This window comes from Impatiens glandulifera, chromosome 3 (assembly GCF_907164915.1).
Source record: "Impatiens glandulifera chromosome 3, dImpGla2.1, whole genome shotgun sequence".
Classification (NCBI taxonomy): domain Eukaryota; kingdom Viridiplantae; phylum Streptophyta; class Magnoliopsida; order Ericales; family Balsaminaceae; genus Impatiens; species Impatiens glandulifera.
In genome coordinates, this window is record NC_061864.1 from 44,273,233 (window position 1) to 44,295,968 (window position 22,736).

A 22,736-nucleotide genomic window follows, 5' to 3' on the forward strand; every position below is an offset into this window, starting at 1 on the left:
GCAACAGAGATGTTGTGATCAAGGTAATGCGTGCTCTGCCCAGAGAGTGGGATATCAAGACGATGAGGAAATCTAAAGACCTCAACAAGATGGACCATTTGCTGGTTGGGGGAAAAGAAGAAAGAAAGAAGAGAAGAAAAAAAGAAGAAAAATATATTAAAGTAAATGGGCCATTTGCCATGCCCAAAAAATCATTTTTGCAAAAAAATGATGAGACTAGATTATTTTTGTATTTTTTATATTTGAGGGCCATATCGTCAAATTTTCCCATATTTTATCACCAGTTCAACTAAAAAGTACTTCTTTAAATAAAATTCAGCAAACTCCCAAACTTCACAACTAACCACAACAAAAAAGAAAAAAGTTACTTGCAATGTTCTATTTCATGGGAATCCACAGTTGAACATTTATTTCGCATAAATATTTAAAAAACAAGAAAACAAACATATAAGCTATCACATAGAATTCTCTAAATACATCTTAAATTATTCTCAGCAAATAAAAACACTGTCAAATAAAGGCAATTCATTCAAAAGATTTTTCCATCAAGAAGATGGATAAATTGTGTCAACGCTTCCCCGACCAACAGCCGCAAAATTGTGGTCTTTTTAACCACCTTAAGATATCACCCTCTTATTATGAACACGGACACCAACCACCTACGGTTTTCTTTTATTGACAAATGGACCTTTTTTTGTGGAAATGATTAAAACTGTCTAACATCATCTAGAGTTAGTCTTGGGAGAAGTAACTGGTTGGCTTTCAGGTAGATGACCGCCCTTTTCATTGTTTGAAAAGCTTTCTGATTTTCCTTTGTCAAGATTTGGAGCCTCTTGTTTTGCTCCTCTATTGGGATTTTCCGATGACTGTGTTTCCGTGCCTTCATTTGTTTCTATGCTCTGGGATTCGGGTTCTTTACGCGAATTCCATCCTTTGTCCAAACTTTGCAGTTCACTTGCTAGCTGGCTACGACGTTCCTTTAAGAAGTTGAGTCGATTCGTTAACTTTGACAGTGTAGAAGTTGTAGTATTAGAACCCTACAAATTCATGCACACAATACTGAATTGTCAATTTATTTAGTTTTGGCAGTTTTCTTCAGTTTCTAGAGGGAAAACAAATGTACCTCTCCCTTTGAAGATGCATATCTTTTTGAAGTCGAAGATATGGATTTGTTAGTCACCAAATCTGGAGAAGTTTCTTTAGCAGACACAGATTTTGTACTACTTTCTGTTGGATCACTGTATTGATTCTGAGATGTTCGTCTTGACAAAGATGCACGGTTTGGTTTCAACTCTCTTCCACTGTCTGCTCTGTTCATTCGGGACTCCTTCTGAAAATGCAAATGATAGATTTTATTCTTAGCAGGGTTTATTTACCAACAAAATAAACTCCAGTTCTTTTAACATGATCAATCATTCTTTCAGCTGTCTATTTTCATGAATAATGTTTTATATAATATTTATAAGTAAATCATACATAAGGTAAGAAATGTGTTTACATGTTAGGCTGTTTTGTTATAAAAATAAATAAAATAATTCATGTTGATCATGACACAAAACAAAAACCAATGTTGGTAAAAAAACATAACACAATGATCATAAATAATAACTTTTATACGAGATAAAGTAACAAAAAAAGATAGCATAATTTAGACCATGATCCAAGAATAATCTTATACCACGAAACAGTAAAAAGAAAAAAAATTAAATAACTTAGATGATTTTCAATAAGATCGTGATTATGATTGAGATTGTGACAAAATACTAATTTTGAAATAAGCTCATTATATTATATGCACCTTATTTCTCGTCCGTCCCTCAGAAGTTTGAATATCCTCTTTGTCCTTCCTGCATGCATTTTGTAACAATTTGATTGATCTGTACAGTCGAAAAAAGAAAAGAAATGAATCTTACGTGTAAACCGAGGCGTGTTGGTCTTGTTTACCAATTGAATCCAAACTTTGTTGTTGCGACTGAAGGTTGTCACCCACCTTCTGCTTCAAGATGCTAACGTTTGAATCAGTTTGAACCGCATTCTGAATTAAAAATTCTAGTGCCCAACTAAAACACGTTTTTCTATTAGTAGTCATTAGTATCACTATTTATACTGACTGACCTTCTCTTCAACAGTAGCTGAAAGATGTCTTGGCCCTTGGTGCCGGAGTTCGGCTTCCAGCACAGCTCTCAAATCTCTCTCTTTTTGCAACTGTTCTTTCAGTCTTGCCACCTTCATATTTATTATACAAATTACAAGACTACACCCTTGTGAAGATCATAATGTAAAAAGAAAATTTTAAAATGAAGATCTCATTACAAACATTTGAATTCTGAAGAAGTAAACTGCATATTTCTAATATTTATTCAAAACAATTATATAGAAAAGACCAAAAGAAATCTATAAATGAAATGTATTATCTCTTTTGCTCGTTTTGCTTACTCAACTTTTGTCAGGCACGTTTTGCTTCATAAACATTTAAAACTGGCTCAAACTAATTATTGTTGTCAGTTAACTCATTTAAAACAGTTAACACAATTATGCGGTTCCTTAATATTAATCCTTAGCTAATTTGTTTTTAAACAAACAAAACGAACCTGACTCCAGTTCATAAGGAAAAACGAGTTTTTGATGCAAGTTCATGAAGTAACATGAGCTTTTTCCAAAAACAAACAAGTCCAAATGATAAAAATAAACAAATACTTCTCCTTGAAGAGCTGAACGGCGTCCATGCAAATCTTTCTTTCTTTGCTCCACGTTCTGTTGTAAAGTTGAATTTATTTTCACCTGATAAAAATCTCAAGAATTGGAGAATGAGTCGAGTATTCCCATATCGTTACAAACATATAAATTTCATCAACAAAATCTTATACATACTTCTTCATCAATCTTGTTTATCAAATCCACTTTCATAGCTTCCAGATTCTCAATATGTTCCTCCCTAATATAATGGATCAAAGTAGAAAAATGTCGGATTTATGATTAGAAAATGTCAGATTATTTGATGACATTACTTACTCGTCTCCAGCAGGACTATCAGAAGAGAGGTCCTTCCTTCCCTGGAAGTTGGTACACACAAAATATTCATAATTCAGAAAATGGAGAAAATTTGTTCTCTTTTAAATAGATCTCTTTTGTTTTGCCTTATTTTGAATGCTGATTTATTTTACCGGCCTGTATAATAATAATACATTTGAACAAAAGAAAAAACATAGAATTTGAGAAAATGATTAAAGAAAGTGTGTTTACAGATACTTACAGAAGCACGCCCAAAAACAGCAGCACGCCTTGAACTAGGCATTGCCTCTAATGATCTAACAGCAGTTTGTGGAATGTTTTCTTCATTTATAATAGATTTAAGATTGGCTTCAGCAGCATTATCCTCTCCCCCCATTCTGTTACTACTCTCTATATTATTTCTCTCACCAGTCTGTACAGGATGATCTTTTAGACCTGACAAAGATCGACTACAAGTTGATGGCAATTTCTGTTTCACTTTATTATCATCATCTGATGATTCAGTATCTTTGATGGCTTTTTTTGCACCCTGTACAAGAACATCCCAGTGAGAATAAAAGTAAAAGGTAATATCCAATAAGAACATTCCAAATCTTTTATATGATGTCTGCTACATAAAATGTAATAAATAAAACGCTGAAATACAAAATTAGGACCTGAAGTTTTGATAAGATATTCAATTCGGGATCCTAAAGTTTATAGTATTTCAAAATTGGATATTTAACAGGTATACAAAATATTTTAAGGTTAAAAGTTCAAATGATACCTAAAGTTTAGTAAAATATTCAAATTCAAACTCAAATATAATAAGAACTTATTATATTTGAGACTTGAATTAATTTTTATAAGAGAATTTATAATAAATGATTAATTTGAGACTTGAATTAATTTCTTAACCCTAGTGTTGAATTATCTCTTCATTTTGGATTGGTGCAATTTTACTTGCACTCAACATGTTGTTTTGTTTACACTCAACCTGTTAAGTTGAACTTTAACTATCTAAATAATATTTTTCATCCCTCTATATTTCTAAATGGTATCAGAGCAGGTTATTTCATCTTGAAGAAACATGTTCACAATTTTCGCTGTCTCCTCCAATGGTGGAAATAGCCATTGGAGGAGAACTCAAATAATTCTATTATGTCATATTTTCCGAAATCATTTATCACAAATTCCATAACGTTCTTGAGCTCTTCTTTGGCAGTTTTGTAATTTCAAAAACTGTACTTTATATTTCGACCGATCTGTCCATCTTCGTGTCTCGACAGATTTTTCCCGGACTTAATCTGTCCAAACATTATCACCGTCCAGCTACATTGTATAGTCTGTCTACAAAAAAAAAATTACGACGATTCAAACGTCACTCGCTGTCATCAACATCCAGCGACACTCCGGCGATTAAAACGTCACTCGCTGTCATCAACATCCAGCGACACTCCGGTGATTCAAACCGTCACTTGCTGTCATCAACATCTCATCCCCTCGACAACATCCTCTTCGCTCTCATAGTTGTCTAAGGCTCTTCCTTTTAGGTAGCTAACATTCCCATTAAAGCTCTTCCCATGTCGATTTGAGGAAATATGTGGCAAGTTAGGCAATCTCAACATCTATTACCCAACTTGAAGGGGAGTGTTGAATTATCTCTTCATTTTTGATTGGTGCAATTTTGCTTTCACTCAACATGTTACTTTGTTTACACACTCAACATGTTGCTTTGTTTACACTCAACATGTTGAGTGTTGTCAGTCTTTACCTATTATCACACTCAATGTAAACTTTAACTAACTATCTAAATAATACTTTTCATCTCTCTATATTTCTACACCTAGAATAATAATCTGAACTGGGAATAAATAATTATTAATATGGAAATAAATAATTATTAATAAGGTAAGATATCCTGGTTTAAAAAATCACAAAAGACATTTTTCCAAAAACCTCACAAGGTCAACCTCTCTCCCTCATTGTATTCACCCTAACTATTAGGGTTTCTATCTCTACCCCATTAATTCTTATCTTCTCTCATTCTAGATTCTAGTCTTTTATTCATGTAATTTCAAAATATATACCTAATTCTAGTTATATCCCTATGTTAATAAAAAATTTAACATGTAGAATTTTAATAAAATAATAAAAAGATTAGAATTAACTAAATGAAAATAGTGATGGAAATAATAACTTAAAGAATTAGTAATGTTCTAATAAAAAAATATGCAATTATTAGTTTGAATACAATCAAACTTTTTAAAAAACATTAGGTTCCTAAATGAGAATGAATACTAATGTAACACAGTTAAGAATCACAGTTAGTTTTGACATATTTTAGGTCCACATTTGATATTTTGTCCTAAACAATCAAAGAGTCAATAATAAACATAAGAAAATAGTTCTTTCAATTTAGAACTTAAAAAGAGTGTGAGACTTCAGAATGAATAACCAACCTTATTATCAGAAACCTCATCATCTCTACTGCAAGCTCCACCAGATGCATGTTCATGATCTTCATCTATCTCCTCCTCCTCATCATCTTCTTCTTCTTCTTCCTCCTCATCCTCTTCTTCCTCGTCGCCCTCTTCTTCCTCGTCATCATAATCTTCATCATCATCTTCATAGGCTTCATCATCAGTTAACTCCTCACTTACACTTCCACTGTCATCAGATTCAGTGTATAATTCAGGGGATGTAGGCACTTCCTGCAATTGGTTATAAAAACTGATGAACTTTAATCTTATAACTGAAGGCACCATTTATCCTATTCATTATTTTTTATTGGAAAATTATTTTTTAACTGAAATAAATTCAGTACCCCGAATATCTTGTCGTACTCTTCTAGAAGAGTAATACAAATAGCTTGAGCATGGTTAGCTGCAGCAGCTGCTTGAAGGAGTAGCATAGAACCATCACCGCCGACATCAAAGTCATTTTCCAGCTCACAGTCGCCAGCCAGAAGGGGACGAAGAAGCAAAGGAGCCATGCAAGCTGCCACAGCCGAAGTGCTCATCCGATTTTCGGTCTTGTGTAAAGCAATATTTGTCATCATTATAAGAATTCTGGATCATTACAACATAAATCAGGAAAAAATAAACTCAAATTAAAGAAATTCAAATTGGAGATATAGCACATAGAGAATGTGAACTTGTTTGGGTAAACTTGACCCATCGTGAGAATAAGCAACATCTAGTATATGTAACTGTTTATTTTATTATTTTAGATTAGGGTTTATTTTTTTTAGAGGAGGCTATCCAAAAATCTCATCCACCACTTCACAGTCAAGGTGTTTTAAGTGGGAATCAAATTTGAGACTTCATGTCTTATGCCTAAATTGGAGTTATCAACTAAAAACTGAAGGAATTTAAGACACTTTTCACTTAAAATACTATGAATGAATAACTGCTCACTTCTTATTTAAGAAAAAGGGAAAGCAGCAGTATGAACATAATTTAATCCACGAACAAAAGACACGTAATTTTAACAAGATAGAAGTCATGTTTATCAATAACCTCTGCAACAACCGGCGGTTTGGCTCAGGGAATGTTTCACATATAGCTTCACGCATAGCAGCAGCTCTCTTGGTACGATCAGTTCCAACAGAAGATTATGTAACCATGAAAAGAAAATGTGAGTTTTCCCATAATCTTTGCATAACTTCTCCAATAAAAAGATGTACATAGTAAGAAGACGCAGAAAAAGTTGAACCAGATTTTTGTAAGGAATTTCAGAACATCATTAATTGATTCCATTAAATAAAAAGATGTACATAATGCTGGTTTAACGGAAAAAATATATAAACATAAAGAAAACTCACTACAAGCTTCCAGTAATGCTTTGCAACAGGATGCAGGTACTGGAGATGAAGGTAACTCCCTAAGTACATACTGGAAAGAAAACAGGAACACAATAGAGATCAATGACAATAAATGAAATGAGTCCCAAGAACCATCTGTATAAGGGAACAAAAATTAGCCTTTATCTATCTCTATAGAAAGTACCTTGATACAATCACCAATAACATGGGCGTCCTCTTCCTCAGAAAATTCAGTTTTTCCTGAACAACAGAAAAGAACATCACAGTTCAAATGGCAAAAAAAGCACAACTAAAAGAAAGATAAGTAAATCTTTTTTTTTCTTTTTAAAAATGGACAGATATGTTAATCTATGAATGTATTCCCATATGTAAAGTTCCTTCAATCAATCATCTCATCTTTCACCGTCTGTGGATATGTCCCCACTTGAATCCAGAGGGGTTAGATAAGACACCTCATGGTTGAGGATTCCATATCAATATACAGAAAGAAAAATGTCATTTCTTTCTTCGTGTTTTTAGGAAATGCAAATTGTTCAAAGATAATTCAATGTAGCTTGAAGAAACCATTCTGAAATGCCAATTATTCAAAGACTTTGGCTGTCATTATCTCGAAGAAACTGCTACCCTCAGTAGGTGACGCATTTGCCGAGATTTTTCAAGTAGAAACACGACACAAACTAATGTAGCCAAATGTATCAGCACCTTCGCCAGCAACTGTTTCAGCGGCACAATTTACCCAAAAGAGTTTGACGCTCAGATACAACAAAAATCTAAAATTTGTATTATTGATTCAAGAGAATTGGATCACATGACATGAAATGTATCGTAACTACATGATTTTCAAATACGAAAATGTATTTCCACAGTTCACATGGAAAATGGCTTCTCCACAAAAATATTAGGATCGGCATATCTTCCACACCTAACATTTAAAAAAATATATTCTTTATGTTCCAACATTTAATTGCAATCAATTATCAATATTAGGATTCTTCATGAAAAGTTATGTGTTATATAAATGTCTTGCTAAATTATTTCCTTATAAAGGTTGTGATTTCTGGAATGCTAAATTATGTTCGGGGCAATACATTTTGCAACCTAGTTCACCGATAGGGAATTCTTCATGTTATTCAACTTCTCTTCCAAACAAACGGACCAAAATAATGTTGTGCCATACAGTAGAACATCCCAAATTTTTCTAATTGGCTAAACTACTTCCGAACTTATTTATCAATGAATCGCTAGTTCTTTTGATTATACATGCAAATTTGTAAAACAAATTACATACAAACCCTCTAAGTCATTCTCATTAATCCATAACGACGTGTAGGGACCCGCCCACATAAACAGCTGAAACGATAAACATTGGTTTGTGATCTTATCGACGATAACACTCATCTCACATGTCTTTCCTTATTGACAGGAAAATCAAAAGTTTGTCAAATCTTCAAAGACTTCTTTATCTTAATCCAAAACCAATTCCAAAAACCTCTTCCAAGCCTTCAAAATCGACAATGGGCGAGAATTCGCAAGTCTTATTGTGTATGTTGGTGATATTATTATAATCGAGAATGTTGAAGAAAAAATTCAAAACTAGAAAATAATCATTCAAAATGATTCTACATGAAAGACCTTGGACCTTTCAAGTTCTTCCTAGGAATGAAACTTGCTCGATCAAAAAAGAAAATCTCCTTAACCCAAAAAAAGTACACCATAGACAAAGGAAACTAACATGCTTGGTTGCAAGCCCGCTAAAACCCCCACCATGGACTCATTGCACAAACTAAAAATCAAGAAAGATGATGTTCCAACTGACAAAGGGAGGTACCCAACGACTCGTAGGGCAAATTTTGTACGTATATCATACTCATCCCGACATTGACTTTGTAGTAAGCGTTGTTAGCATGAACTGTCCCTAGAGAATCATATGAAAGTATTGTGATGTCCAAATAAGGTATCTAAAAAACTTTCCAAGAAAGGGATATTACCAACACCAAATCTACCTCTGAATATTGCTCATTTGACAAATTTGTCACTTTGAGAAGTATGAAACAAGTTGTTATTTCCCTTTTAGAAATATTGAGCTCTTGAGAGAGAATATCAAGAGCTCAATATTAAGAGTGATAATATTATTTAGATGTTGATCAACAACAAGCAACATTTTGAGTGCAGGTAAATTGCACAAATCCAGGGAAGATTGAGAGATAATTCTACACTCTCCTCAAGTTGAGTAATAGATATTAAGAGTGTCCAACTTGCCACATAGTTCCTCAAAATTCGACTTAGAAGAGCTTTGGTGAGTATGTCAACCATCTAAGAGGAAGAACCTTAGGTAGATATAAGAGCGGGGAGGATGCTGCCGAGGGGATGAAATGTTGATGACAACGAGTGCCTTTGAATCGTCGAAGTGTCGCTGGATGTTGATGACAGCGAGTGCTTTTGAATCGTCGGAGTGTCGCTAGATGTTGATGACAACGAGTGTCTTTGATCGTCGGTGTGTCGCTGAATGATGATGACATTCTTTCACTTCAGCGAGTGAATTTGAATCGCCGAAATGTCGCTGGATGTTGATGGCATTCTTTCACTTCAGCGAGTGTCTTTGAATCGCTGGAGTGTTGCTGGACAGAAGTGAAAAGTGTTAAATTTTTGACAGATTATGTCGGAAAAAATCTGTAGAGACACGAAGACGTACAGATTCGGCTGAGAAATAAAGTGGAGTTTCGAAATGACGAAACTGCCAAGAAAGAGCTCAAGAACGCTCTGGGATTTGTGATAAATAATTTCGGAAAATATGAGATAATAAAATACTGAGCTCTTGAGAGAGAAGAATAAGAGTGATGATATTATTCAGATTTTGAGTTATGGTTAAATGAGAAATTCAGATATTTAAAGTACATTGAGTGTAATAAAAGTAATAAAAGTAATGACTGATGTTGAGTTGAGTGTAAGCAAAACAACATGGTGTAAATTGCACCAAATCCAAGGAAGATGGAAAAGATAATTCTACACCCCTGAAATCAAGTATCAGGCTCTCTCACTCGAAATTTGTGAAGAAATTGAATTCGGAGTACCCTAAATGAGTTAGCAATGACTCTTGATGTACCTATTCAAATGATGTGCAACAATCACGCCGCCATCAATAATGTCAAGAATCCGGTTATTCATGAGAGAACCAAACATATTGAAACTCCCCTTAGGCAAATTTTGAAAATTTCTATTTAAAGGGGCTTAGTAGAGTGTAAAATTATCTCTCTCCTCATTAGAAATGATGTGCATTGATTGCACTCAATGTATTACTTGTAGCCATTGGATTTTATTGTACTCAATGTAGTTTTATACTTTTGGTGTAAACTATAAGAATCTTATTGAATAACATTTTCAGTCTTTAAGTGCTCAAACTACACTTGAGTATATGAATTTCAGATGACCTAATTGATAGCGCCAATAAGATTATTGAAAAAATAAATTCGTTAAGTAATAGACTGCAACAGATTGGTTCTTGGTTAGGAAATAAATAAATAAAATGCTCTAGATTATTCAAGCAACCAACCTTGTTCGTATTCTTGAATCCGACGCATAACATCATCGACATCTGCAGCTTGACGTAAGACACCTTCAACTTTGACTCCTGGAATGTAAGCATTAGATGATCAGTATGAGAGAAAATCATTAATCTTGTTGGAGCAAAGATATGAAATGTGTAAAATGCCTATCATTGGGATGAGCAAGAATTAGAGTAGAAACTAATAATCTCTGCATGTGCATCGTTTAAAAAAAATCTTGACATGTGTTTTTCATGAATTCCTTGCTGGCAGTATCTTATTCACACTCTAAATTAGTCTGTCCAATGTATGCACATTACACATAGTAAGGAGAAATTTGCAACTTTTTACTTTTGTAGACAGTATTCAAATAATTATTTAGATAATTGTTGTAGATTGTCCCAAATAATTAGTATTATCTGTAATTATATATGTTTAGTTACAAATAACTACCCCATTTTCCTAGTATGAGATAAGTACTCCATCAAGTCAAAAATGAAGAAAGCAAAGTAGCAAACACAAGGTAACATTGGTAAAAACATGAATTAATGGAAGGATGTGCCTTGACACATAAACTGGGCAAGCTAAGGTACGAACACTGTAGGAAGACGGGACATTTTAAAATGATAAGTGTAAGAAGATTCCTGGAAAACCAGCTTATTTGAATCCAAGTAAAATGTATGGTCAGTGGCAATTCTACAGTTGAAGGGAAAAAAGGAGGTTAGAAAGGAGCGGATGGAACTTTGCAAAATTTGTTGAACAACACTATGGATAATGTCTAAACTCTTAACATCGAACATTAATGGTATACCAATAAGGTAACATGTCTACAACCCAAAATTGATCCAAACACTTGCAAGATAATGGGGTTATAGACTTAAACGCATCAGATCACATCACTGTAGTCCTAAACTTCTACACAATTACTGCACAACTAATACTAAAACATGTGTCGGAATTATTGATAACACATTTATCCTTAGGTTTGGGAGAAATAATGAGTAGAATAAAATGAGATCTCATCCTACCAAGGATTTTAACTATTCAAAATGGGCATTTAATCAAAATAATTAAAACAACTCATCACGGAATCAAAATAATTAATCTGCTATATACAAGTTAAAAATCCAGTTCATCACGAAACAACTAAGACACACATTTTATTCTGGAAAAGATTAAAAGTAGAAAGATCTCCTTCTCCTACATATCTATTGTTGGACATATTCCAAATATTTTTGACCAGTTCCTTAGTTCTTAGAATTGAGCTACAAACTGATCATGTACAATTGATATAACCCAGCTTGAGGGAAGAGTAGTAGAATCTTCCAACATGTGAATATCTGGATAATTGGTGTAGATTATCGCTAACTATTGATTATTAACTATAACTAAGCAACTAATTATTTACTTGTAACTAAAATGATAATTATCCCATTTTTCTAGGTACTGATATTTATCATAGGAAACTCATGTATAATTATTTAAAGGGCTAATCTAATGTAATAAGATTGTCTCTATATATTCCTTCAATATCCAAATTTTTTACTCCTTTCATTTTCGAGAAATTTTACTCTATACAAAGCATTTAGTAAACAACCTCACATACTCTGTCCTATTTTAAACACATACACTCGTATCTATATGTTGAAAATATTTGTTACATATTGGAAGTATCTAGATATGGAAATTGGATTAACAATTATGTATGCCTGTTTCTGTACATAATCTTTGCATAAAATATTAAGCATACATAGCCATTATCCTTCAGACTTAGCCATTATCAATTGAAGATATCTTATCAAGACATATCCAGTAAATGGACAATGGCTAGTCTGGTTCAAGGATGTGTGCAAAAAAGAAAATCCAAATAGAACAGAATCTCACCATGTTCTTCAATAAACCTAAGGGCTTTTTCCAAGAAAGTTGGGGTTCCATCTATGTCTTCCAATGCAAGTAATACTGGTCCACCAATAATCATTGACTTCACTGGCTGTCTACTATCTTTCACTAGAGAAAGGAAAAGAAAGGACATCAATCTATTGATTAACAGAAAAACGAAACAGCATTAGTCCTCTGGAAAGTAATATTTCACCTAACTATTTAAAGGACCTTCTTAGGTATTTTCCACATTATTCATTCTGAGTCCACTTTACCTTGAAGACTTTTGAAAAAAACAAATCTTGTATGAAATAATATCGTTCTGGAAATCTCAATGCCCCATATGGAAACACATTTGTTTATGAGTTACTAAATTTTGTTTATAAACATTTCTTACGTGTTTCCATTACAGAAACACAAATGTTACACTAGGTCATGATCATATGCTGTTCTTAAACAGTAAGGCTATTGAGTAAAACACCAAATTGGAGCATACACTGATCACCAGATGCATCATCTGTCTGTTCATTAAATATGCCATTTTGCCCCATCACAAGCGTAGCACTTGGGGCTTGCGCCAGTGCTTCCTCAAGTGCAGCCTTCCATTCATGCAAGTCCTCCAAAGTTTCTGCCTGCAGCAGCAAATGTTGAAAATATCAACACTACAATAAAATTTAACCATTGATTCGAAGCATATCCGATGAACACATCCAGATACAGAAACAAAAATAATTTTTATAATGTCCCTAACTAAATTTAGCTTCCAAGTGTTTCATTCTTTATCTAGAAACAAATCCAGAAACAAAAACAACACTCCGTTTTTCTGGTTTGCAATACTCAATGTAATTTTCCATATTACAGTTGATGATGATTCCAAAATACAAAACCATTCAGATGTTTATGCATGTGGATGCAATTTGGACTTCAATCCTCGTAGAAATTTGAATTGCGTTTTTAAATGAGATCAATTTCATGCAATCAAAATCCGAATAGTTTAAATACAGTTTCACAGAAATGTATTATAGAATGCACATTGTCTGCAAGCCTGGTACATTTCCAATGATACAAGGACAGAAAGGTCCTTAAGACAGCATAGAAGATTGCATAATGTGAGATTGTGAGGGGTAATGATTTGAGACAGGGAAGGTCAATGATGCTGAGAAATTTTATAAGAGCATCATCAGAAACAGCAGTAATTAAAGAAAAAGCAAGACGACTGCAGAAAATGGTACCTTGAGAGTAAAAGCACGTCCATCACGGCCATCAGGAAAAAGCACCGTCAATAGTTTTTTATCTGCCTTGACAACTACGCTACAAATTTACCCAGGGAGAAAACAAACAAAGGCTAATAGTCCATTTATGAAGTAAGAAACCATCAAATATAACACAGAAGAATGCTAAACATGATCGTGAAGCGGGGGATAAACTATGACAACCAACCTGCCTGAATTGTTGAGGTCGATGCCTCCAAGAGTCAAATTCACTTCACTTCCTTTTAGAGCTGCGGCGTTCTGTCATAAATTCATAGGAGATGAAACAAAGAAAAGTATTTTTGAAGCTGCATTAACTCCTTCATAGAAGTACACTCAGGATGGATAAAGTAACACTAGAAATTTTTCTTCAAATCCACGAAGAATGTAAGCCATCTAATTAAGTACATCGACTTATTTCTATTTAAAAAGTTTGAGATCAGAGTGAGTTTCTCCATTCCTTTCATGATGTATTATTCAAAAGAGGTCAGATAAATAAGATTTCAAGAGCAAATATTACCGGTTCACTTCTAAAGAATACTAGTGAAGTGCGTGTCAAGATAAACCACCTTTTCTTCCAAGATGTCCATCCAATACCTAGCCAAGAAGAATAAGTTCAAACTAAATTTAAATGGAAAATCAAGATGATACATGTTTTAGAATCATCTCTTCGTTCAAATATGGACATCAGAAAGGAGAGCCAAAAAGAAATCAATGGGAAAAATATAAGAACGGTAGTTCTGGCCATTAAATGTGAGAAGTACTGGGCTAAACAAAATCAGAAACTTATGTTACATATTTGATGAGTATGTACTCAAAAGGAGAAGTCCTTGCTTATCTGATGAGATTGTAAGACAATGAGAAATGTAACTGTCGCAAATAGCTGTGGCAAAGAACAAAATGTAGGAATTTGAACAGTCTCAATGTCTCCTTATTCATACATGCAAACTTCTTTCAAACGTTATTGGTCATATATCACCCGCAGCCTTGCAGCAATTAATCAATTTAAGAATAAGAAACATTTGACACAACCATGAGATAAATTGATTGGGAAGATTTTGAATAAATTACTGATGGACCTTTTTTAATGTATTCATTAAGAACCTAATTAGTCTAAACAATATTTATGTGTCAAATTATGGATTGTAATAGGGCTCAAATAAGTAACTATTAACATTATCACATAGTTCCAAACTTACAGAAATCGGATCATAATGATGATCTCAATAGAATAAGAATAGAATAGCATACAAGGCGTGAACAACACAAAAGTGCCTTTGTTTGGTTTGACAATGATCTTATGGGCTTCAGTTCACATGCTTTTAATCAAGGACATTGATCCAAGTATAAATAACTGAACTCCAGAAAATAAATTCAAGTAAAGAAATATTCTACCAGCTCTTGCATGGTAGAGAACAAGAACCGAAATAACCCAAGAAAGCAAATAACATATGAGATAGCTACAAAAAATACGGTTATCTGTTAGATCTTCCCTCATTTCCTTTCTTGAACCCCAGGATATGAATTCAAGAGTAGAAAAATCCACCAGCATTTGCATAGACGGTAAAGAGACAAGGACCAAAATATTCCCAAAGGAAAAATCAAGAACATATATAATCCTCTAGAAAATCAAAGGCTTCATTCTCCTTACTCCCACAGCTATCAAGAAAAAAGGAATATGCAAAAGATGGAACTTCTTTGAGCTTATTAGAAATTAATTTTCTTTAATTGTGTTCCCCTTTTCTCTTTCAGTTCTTTTTGTTTCTTTTGAATGCTTCTAGCATTCACAACAATTTTCTATTTAATGAAAAGTTTACTCTTTATCAAAAAAAAAAATAATCCGCCAGAAAATATTTTGTGCAAGCACAATCAACCTTGTTGTATTTTTCTTTTTCAGTCAATACTTGAAGAACTAATTAAATAAATAATTATACCTTTGGATGATATAAACAGTGGCCCACTCTTGAAAACCTGCAACGAAGTGCAAAATTTTGAGCAAATGACAGCTAATTGTTGAATATCAAAATAAAGCCACAAGTCTTTTACAGAAATGAGATCAGAGATCCTAATACCAAGTTGTACTTGGACCAAAATATAATAGATGCCCGCTCCTGTTGAAGCTTCAAATTATGTGTCATTCTTTTCAGATGCGAACATTGAACCATACATGTTAATATTCTCTAATTATCTTATGAGAATGGCAAAAAGGAGATCCTTTGGGAAAAGCTTTAGATCAAGCTTTTTAATTAGCTTCTAAGGGAAATAAATTTGATTGGTTCATACTATCTTCATGTGTCAATGTAGTCAACATCCAAAAACAATTCCCAAAAAAATCAAATCATGGTCTTGTCCTTTAATTAAGCAACTACTCCGATGGAACACAACTAAATGTATATATCAAATTGAAAAAATATAATTAACATGAATTGAGAGGCATGATGACCTTATTACCGCCACGAGAACGAAGGTGCTCAGGCGGCCCAGCAACTGCCGCCTGAGCTTGCGGTTGAGCCTGAGCCTGAGCCTGAGCCTGAGTCTGAGCCTGAGGTTGAGGTTGTTGAGTCTGACCCTGAGCCTGAGGTTGAGGTTGTGCCTGAGCCTGAGGTTGAGCTTGAGGCTGAGTCTGTGATTGTGGTTGAGGCTGAGTTTGAGGCTGAGTCTGTGATTGTGGTTGAGGCTGAGTTTGTTGGGGGGCAGGGGCACCACCCTCACTCTGTAAGCATAAAAATGCCAAATTTCAGCACCCTTTAGCTAAACTTAACAAATAGAAAATTCAAGGAAATGAATGGTAAGCGTTTATTCCTAGGATTATATATATGAAAATAAGCTAAATAGTTTACAAATATGCAATGTGCCTGAGTCAATCTGTTAACAAGACCTGCAAAGGATCTCCTTTTGGATTGCTCATTTGTCTGGTTCAGAACGTCATCTCTAATAAAATAGCCAGCGAGATCGGCACCACACCCCAGTTACCTGAATCCATAAATAAGCCGACACAATGCGATCGATTCACAAATGCAAGCAGAGAAACTAAGTTGCGAATGTGCAAACAAAATTACGAATAGAAATGAAAATCAAGCAACAATAAAGAAGAAAAGGAAAGAAGTAGAGAGAGAAAAGGATTGGGATGTTGTTTTTCTTACATTTTTTTTCCTCTTCCTCTTCTTCTTTGGTCTCCTGTTCTGGCGCTAAGGATGGAAAACATTCTCCAACGGAAACCCGTTTAGCCAAGCAAAGTTACGCCATTTTGAGCGGAGGACTTGGTTCATCTCTGTTTTACACGTCAATAGTTTTTCTCTCTCCCCTTTATAAGATAAACTTAAGCCTTTCCTTTGAGTTATTAAATAACTTTGTTATTTAAATGATCACCATGAATGATTTTGAGGTTATAATTTATTTTATTTTATAAAGATGAAATGTTATTAATATATAATAATAAAATAAAAATTATTTTATTATTTTAATTAATACATTGTTAATAAAATATATCAAAAAAATGAATAAGACTTTAGTGTTAATAAACAAAAACTTTAATATCATTTTCAATTTTTTCAATAGGGTATAAATAGTATAGAAATATAAATTATAACGAGGTATAAATAGTTTATGGTGGTATAAATTGTATAAGTTAGTGATGTTTAGTATGAATTATAATAAATAAGTTGTATAGGATTATAATTTAGTGTTTGATATATAGTATAAGACTGTCTCCAACCCAGGAGAAATTTGATGAAATGACCCTAATAATGGCCTTAAATGAGTAAAGTGTCAGCGCATAAATTAAATAGCGTTGGTGATCCTTTTTTCTGACGAAAATGCCCATATTGCGTCACACAACCTCCAGTTGCGTGACGCAACTAGGTGCATTGTGAAAAGTTCACAATGCCCTTGCTATATAATTAAAAAAATTCCAGTTCTTCCCATTTCTTTTCATTTCTTTCTACTGATATGCTTCCTTTGTATTCCACTTGTTATTTATTTCTTTCTTTGAACGTATCTTTTTGTTAGGTTTAGGGTTTAAGGATTGATTAGGTAAATGACACCGTTGCGGCGGAATTCGGGTGCGTCACGCGGGTGCGTCACTTGGGTGCGTCACTCGGGTGCGTCACTTGGGTGCGTCACTCGGGTGCGTCACTCGGGTGCGTCACTCGGGTGCGTCATGTGGGTGCGTTATGCGGGTGCGTCACGCGACCAGACCATTTATAGTTAGTATTTGCATTTCATTGTTACGGTTGTGTCTCTCGATTGATAGTATCATTTTTTACAATTGCAGCTAAAATATTTACTAACGTATTTGTTGTGTATAATGGAGAGTGAAAAATTGTAGCTGATGGTACAAAGTCTTTCTGTGCAAAATTATGCAAAACTATGGATATACCCCAATATACTAAATTTGCCGAATTAGTTGATATCATCTATGAGACGATTAACGTGCAAAAGTCTACATATGATTTAGTGATTGAAGTAATGTATGATGTTTCTGCAAAACTTCCCCCTATTGTTATTGAGCGAGATAATGTTGTGGGAATCTATTTATCACGGTTAATTTCGGGTCGTAGTTCGTCACCTTCGTCACCACTGTGTGTCTCATTAGTAGAGAAGTACCCAAGTCAAGATAGTGCACTACCACTACTTACTAAAAAAACTATATCTGGAGTTGTTTCTCGAGTTGTTTCTCAACAGATTGTATTTGAAAGTGAAAATGAAGGAGGATGAGAAGAAGATGAACAGGCTCATCATGAACTAATTGATTATGAACGGATTAGTGACTTTAATTATGAACGGGTTAGTGACTTCCAAGCTATTACTAGTCCTGCACCAGCAATTGCACGCACGCCGCACCGATCATCAATACCTACACCATCTAGTGCAAGAGCGTCAATGGGTACACCATCTAGTGTAAAACCATCAATGGGTAGACCATCTAGTGCAAGAGCATCAATGAGTACACCATCTAGTGCAAGAGCATCAATGGCTACACCATCGATAAACCCGGTAGACCTATCACCGACATACCCTTCATTTGCCTTGGCATTAACTAGTGAAACCGTATTGGAAGTTGGTGCATTGTTTGATAATAAAAAAGAACTTCAACTAACGCTATATAAATATGCGATGACTTATCATTTTGAATTCAAAGTGATGAAGTCACGAAAACATCTTTGGTATGTGAAATGTTTGGATGAAACATGCAAGTGGAGTTTGCGTGCTGTGAAAGGTAAGTTTTTTGAGATGTTTGAGATTCGGAAATTCAACCTACAACACTAATGCTCAGTTTTGTCAAGGCTGGAGAAAAAAATGCAAACACCGGTATGGGTTATTGGGCAGTGCATGAAGAGTAAGTACATGAACCATCACCATAACCACTTGCCTAAGAAAATAATTGAAGACATGCAGTCAGCTTATGGGATATTTTTGACTTATAATAAGGCTTGGAGGGCAAGAGGCTTTAATGGCGGTGCGAGGAACGGTAGAGGATTCCTATAGAAAATTGTCATCATACCTATACATGTTGGAGAAGAATAATTCGGATACCATAACAGATATCCAGACAGACGAGCTCGGCCACTTCAAGTATATGTTCATGTCTCTAGGCCTCTCAATTAGGGGTTTTAAAGTCTTTTGTCGTCCCATATTGTGCGTTGATTCCAGTTTTCTCAAGCACAAGGTGGGAGGTCAACTATTGGTGGCTATTGCATTGGATACGAATGAGCAACTATATCCTGTTGCATTCGGCGTTGTTGATTCAAAGAATAATAACTCCTGGACTTATTTTATTCAAAAACTTAGAGAAGCAATTGGATTAGTTGATGATCTCGTCTTCGTATCCGATAGACACCCAAGCATCGCCAATGCCTTGTGTGTTGTTTTTCCAGAAGTAGACCACGGTGCTTGCACATATCACATAAAGATGAATATTATGGCCAAATTCAAAACTGATAATTGTCATGTGGAGTTTGATTTGGCTTCTCGTGCGTACACTATCCCCCACTTTAATCGGTTTTTGTCAAGATCAGGGTTAAAGATCATAGGATTGCTACCTATTTGGAAGAAATTGGGTTTCAAAGATGGAGTAGAGCATTTTTCCTCGGTAAGCGATACAATCAACTCACAAGCAATTATGCTGAGAGTTTTAATAGTTAGAGTAGGGAAGCCAAGTATCTCATTTCAGCAATGTCTGAGTATTTAAGAACAACATTACAAGTATGGTTTAATGATAGAAGAGAAAAAGCGTCCAACCACCAAGAATTTTTATCTCCAACGTATGAAAAGTTACTATGTGAGGGTTTTGAGAAGGCTAGATTCTATACTGTATCATCCCTTAACTGATTCGAGTTATATGTGCATGACAATGTCCCATTTTAAAATCAATTTGAAAGACAAGGACTGCACTTGTAGGGTATTTGAATTATTTGGTCTTCCTTGTGCACATGCACTGGCTGTTGCCCATCACGGAAATGTGGTTTCTTATGACTTATGCTCAAGGTATTATTCAACTCAAAAATTCAATTTATTTAACTAATTTTTGAATCGTTTTATTTTCCTTCTCAGAGGTATTACACAACTGTATCTTAGTTGAATGCATATGCGGAGACATGTTATCTTGTTGGTGATGAAGAGAATTGGGATGTTCCCGATATTATCAAACAACGCGTGTGTCTAAAACCACCTGTAAAGGTTAAGAAAGGGCAGCCACAAATTAAGCGTAGGACATCCCAATGTGAGGTCCATAAGGTCCCGAGACAATGCAACTCATGTGCAGGTCTAGGACACAATATGGTAACATGCAAAGCAGTGATGCCTGCACCATCTATTACAAGAGCAAGAGCATTATCATCTCAGCAGCATGAGCCATCATCATCTCAGCAGCATGAGCCATCATCTCAACTGTACGAGCCATCATCTCAGATGTACTTTTAGCTTGAACATTTGCTTCCTTTTCATGTTATAGCTTGAACTTTTGCTTCCTTTTCATGTTGTAGAATGAACTTGTTATAGAATGAACTTGTAGTTGAATGAACATGTTGTAGAATAAACTTGTTTTTGAATGAACATGTTGTAGAATGAACTTGTTGTTAAGCATCAACAATATTCTTTCTTAAGCATGAATGTTTATGGTCTCCTTTGCATCAACAGTATTCTTATTTAGATATTATGATCTATTATCCTAGTTCTCCAGGTGGAGGCATGAAAGAATTGTTTCGAAAATGGGTATGGATGATTCAATGAATAATAAGGTTTAATGTTATGTGAAAATGGTTTAATGCTTAAACAACAATTCAGAATGTTATTGCAAGAATTGCTAAGCTCCATTTAAGTAAGAACGTTTATTTTGCTACCCACCTGCGTGACGCACCCACACCCGTGTGACACAACCAAAGGGTTATCTATGAAATCTAAGAACCATCAACAATAACATTGCATCAACAAGCAACAATAACATTACATCAACCACCAACAATAACATATATCAACCACCAACACTAACATTACATCAACCATAAGTTACAAAAGTTATAAAAGTTTGATATCATTATATCAACCATATTACAAAAGTTTGATAAATAACTTATGGTTCTAAAAGTTGATGAAATAACCTGACCGCCCACTTTTCTCTCCAAAGTTTCATCTCATCTGAGGTCACTTCTGCTAGATTCTGGTTTGCAGTCAGGTACTCGATATACATTAGTACAAAGACATCATAGTCTCCACTCTTAGTTGCTTTGGGGACTTGTGACTCTGGAAGTCTATTGTATGGCATAATGTCTAAAGAAAGTCGAGGGAACCTTCCTTTTTCAAGATCAGACAATGCCTTCTCAAATATATATGGAAGCATTTCGCACATATACATCGAACATGAGATGTCGGTGATGATGCAGGTGCCGAAGTTGCGATTGGGGGACTAATGGGACTAGGGGGACGCCTATGATGCTTGGTGGCTGCTTTGTTGGGGGATACATCATATTTAAGCTTTCTCTTCCTCTTGGAAGGTTGGACAGTAGTAGGTTCTTCATCTTGATCTTCATCAACATCTTCATCTGATTCCGCTTCAGCCTTTCTCATTCTTCCCCCATTAGTAACTCCCTCAAACAAATTATCGAATGAATTGTCAATTTGTTCAAAATCCTCCCCACTCTACAATCTCTTCTCCGTGGAGGACTCTTTCATCGTAGACAACACAAAGCTATTAAGGGCAGATTGTACCTCCTGAAATGTGTTCTTCCTTTTGGATTGATACAATAGTATCCTTGGGTGAAAATGGCCATCAACATTCTTCCTTGTGGCGAATCTAGGGACAAAGTTTTCAATAACCTCATAGGTCCACACTTGTAGTGCTAGTACAAACCCATAAACGTTATAAGAAAAAGAATTAGTAACTCCACTACCTTTCTTGGACATATATAAGGACCTGTGGCATTTCATGTCATGGTTAAGACCCCTTATGGTGACTCTAAAGGACAACTTTCCCCATGGAAATCGGAGGAAATCTTCAACATATTCAACCATATTGATGATTTGGACATTTAAAATCCGTCTTGGGTCAAATGAGAAGAGGTATTGGCAAATCAAGCATATCAGCCCGATCTTCCATGTGTGTTCCTTATTGGTGCATGTCATAAAACAAGATTCCTTGAAGAGTTATGGAAAAATATTGTATCGGATTGTAGCGCCCTCGCGGGAACGTGGACAAGAATTCCAAGCATGAAGTAGAACTAGAATATCTGTAAGAATTCGAATTTACCGTTTTTTAAACTCACTAGAATTGAAAACATTGTAATCAGATAATTCATTTACGTTTTTAGCTTTTTAGCTTTTATTCAAAATGTTACGACTTTAAAATCTTTCTAGGCTTGTCTAGAATGATCTCTTAAACTCATGATTTTTTCCCATTTTTGGGAATTTTTAATGAAATGAAGTTAAGTCGTTTCCCCCCCCCCCCCCCAAAAAAAAACAAGATTCCAACTCCTGCATTTGAACTGTCATATTCATTTTGAAATATTTTATCAGCAAGGGTGGACAACTTTGGCATTCATCTTTATATTCAGGCAATCTGTCGAAGTTGAAGCCTGTAATCAATGCATACTCTTTCATACCAAAAGTATGTTCCTCCCCATTCAAGTTGAAAATCATCCTATTCGAATTGGCCTTAACCTTCCGAAGCAGCATCTGATGTAAAATTGTTCCTGAGAACAACAAGTCTGGGACTCCTTTCAATAAATACTTAAATTGGAAATTTAGAGCCCTCTC

The 22,736-nt window shown here is 34.8% G+C and overlaps 1 protein-coding gene across 1 annotated transcript; it reads right to left on the bottom strand.

Moving 5' to 3' along the window:
* Positions 1-438: 438 nt before the first annotated feature.
* LOC124932134 (rho GTPase-activating protein REN1-like) lies at positions 439-16,800 on the bottom strand. Its single transcript, XM_047472741.1, has 24 exons — positions 16,631-16,800; positions 16,366-16,460; positions 15,931-16,200; positions 15,422-15,458; positions 14,008-14,084; positions 13,678-13,748; positions 13,470-13,548; positions 12,734-12,869; positions 12,244-12,366; positions 10,368-10,445; positions 7,002-7,057; positions 6,818-6,887; positions 6,513-6,597; positions 5,819-6,062; positions 5,454-5,705; positions 3,254-3,541; positions 3,013-3,053; positions 2,872-2,935; positions 2,698-2,781; positions 2,116-2,226; positions 1,914-2,035; positions 1,799-1,847; positions 1,124-1,330; positions 439-1,037 (listed from the first exon to the last, which is right to left on the bottom strand). Exons 2-24 carry the CDS (start codon positions 16,393-16,395, stop codon positions 723-725), a joined length of 2,889 nt encoding a protein of 962 aa, XP_047328697.1. The 5' UTR covers positions 16,396-16,460; positions 16,631-16,800; the 3' UTR covers positions 439-722.
* Between the last annotated feature and the right edge of the window lie 5,936 nt (positions 16,801-22,736).